Raw genomic sequence first — 1,144 nt, 5'->3', positions numbered from 1 at the left:
GTCATAACCTCGGGTCATGCTCTACCCTTAAGCTTATGGCTCCTTCAATGCTGGTTCACTTTTTGGAAAGCAGTTTTTTGCTGCAAACTTTTGATAAAGTAGACCCTTTGCAAACTACTTTACTGAAATCATTTGAGAAGAGAGTAAATTTGAATGTATATTGGTGATAAAGAAGTTGGTTTATTCCAGAGGTCCAGGAACTATTCCAAGATGAAGTTAATTAAGCTTATTAAACCAAAAAAAAAAAATATACTTCAGCCTTGCTTATTCGCATTGCAACCAATTCAGATGGACACTTTTTCACATTCAAGGCATACAGAATTTAGACACCACTCTTGTTATTAGATTGTAAAATTACTGGAGGAGTTACTGACACATCCGGCCTCGTCTATGCTCACCGAGGTGGTCGCTGGTCCAGTCTTCCGGTTAGTCTAGAAGTTCCGTTCGTCTATTTCGAATCACTCCTTTCTGTCACAATACCCACATCCAGCATGTAACACTCCCAAAAATATTGAAATACAACCATATTCTTTTTGGTTTCTCACGGGATAGGGAAATTAGTCAGTAGTAGAGGGCGGGTATTTGAAAGAGTGAAGTAGGACGAGCAGTCATGAGGACAAATCTGGGTCACCTTTATCGGGAAAAAAAACCTGTACAGACAAGCGGGTAGTCAGACAGACTGACAAAGGGAGAGGATACCACTGGGGCTGGGGCACAGGAGATAGGCGCTCAGTGTTAAAAGAGATCTCTGATATCACCACCACGAGTTCGATGACGACCGTGGCTTTTGCGAAGACGATGTTGATCCGTGAAGATCGTTTCGGCGGTTCGTTGCCGTGGTCGATGTTGGAGGTGGAGGGGCAGGAGGATTTGTGTTGGCGGTGGCAGCACCTCGAAGAATCTGTAAACGATTAATCTCCTCAATCAACTCATTGATGCAGCGCTCCTGACTCTCCATCATTCGCATGTTGGATGCCACCGCCTTCTGCATATCTCGACGCTCCTGATTTAAATGCTCCTCTATTGCTCGAAGTCTGGAATTTTTTAGATGAAATGCTCATAGAGCATGTTCATTCACAGCGAATGCTCATTTTGCCATAATGATCTACTAAAATTAAATCCGAAAAATGACAGAATGACAGAC

General features: G+C 42.9%; 1 protein-coding gene across 1 annotated transcript in view; it reads right to left on the bottom strand. All coding sequences in view use genetic code 11, as the record gives it.

Annotated features, from left to right (window-relative positions):
• Positions 1-754: 754 nt before the first annotated feature.
• EGR_05973 (Ras GTPase-activating protein SynGAP) overlaps positions 755-1,144 on the bottom strand; it is a gene marked incomplete at both ends in the record, with an annotated part of 27,749 nt that continues 27,359 nt past the window's right edge. Inside the window, one exon of the mRNA XM_024495222.1 lies at positions 755-1,034. Coding sequence (XP_024350441.1) covers positions 755-1,034 — 280 coding nt within the window. The remainder of the gene's footprint in view (positions 1,035-1,144) is intronic.

Source organism: Echinococcus granulosus, assembly GCF_000524195.1.
Source record: "Echinococcus granulosus chromosome Unknown EG_S00048, whole genome shotgun sequence".
Lineage (NCBI taxonomy): Eukaryota > Metazoa > Platyhelminthes > Cestoda > Cyclophyllidea > Taeniidae > Echinococcus > Echinococcus granulosus.
This window is presented reverse-complemented; position numbering and strand designations above follow the sequence as displayed.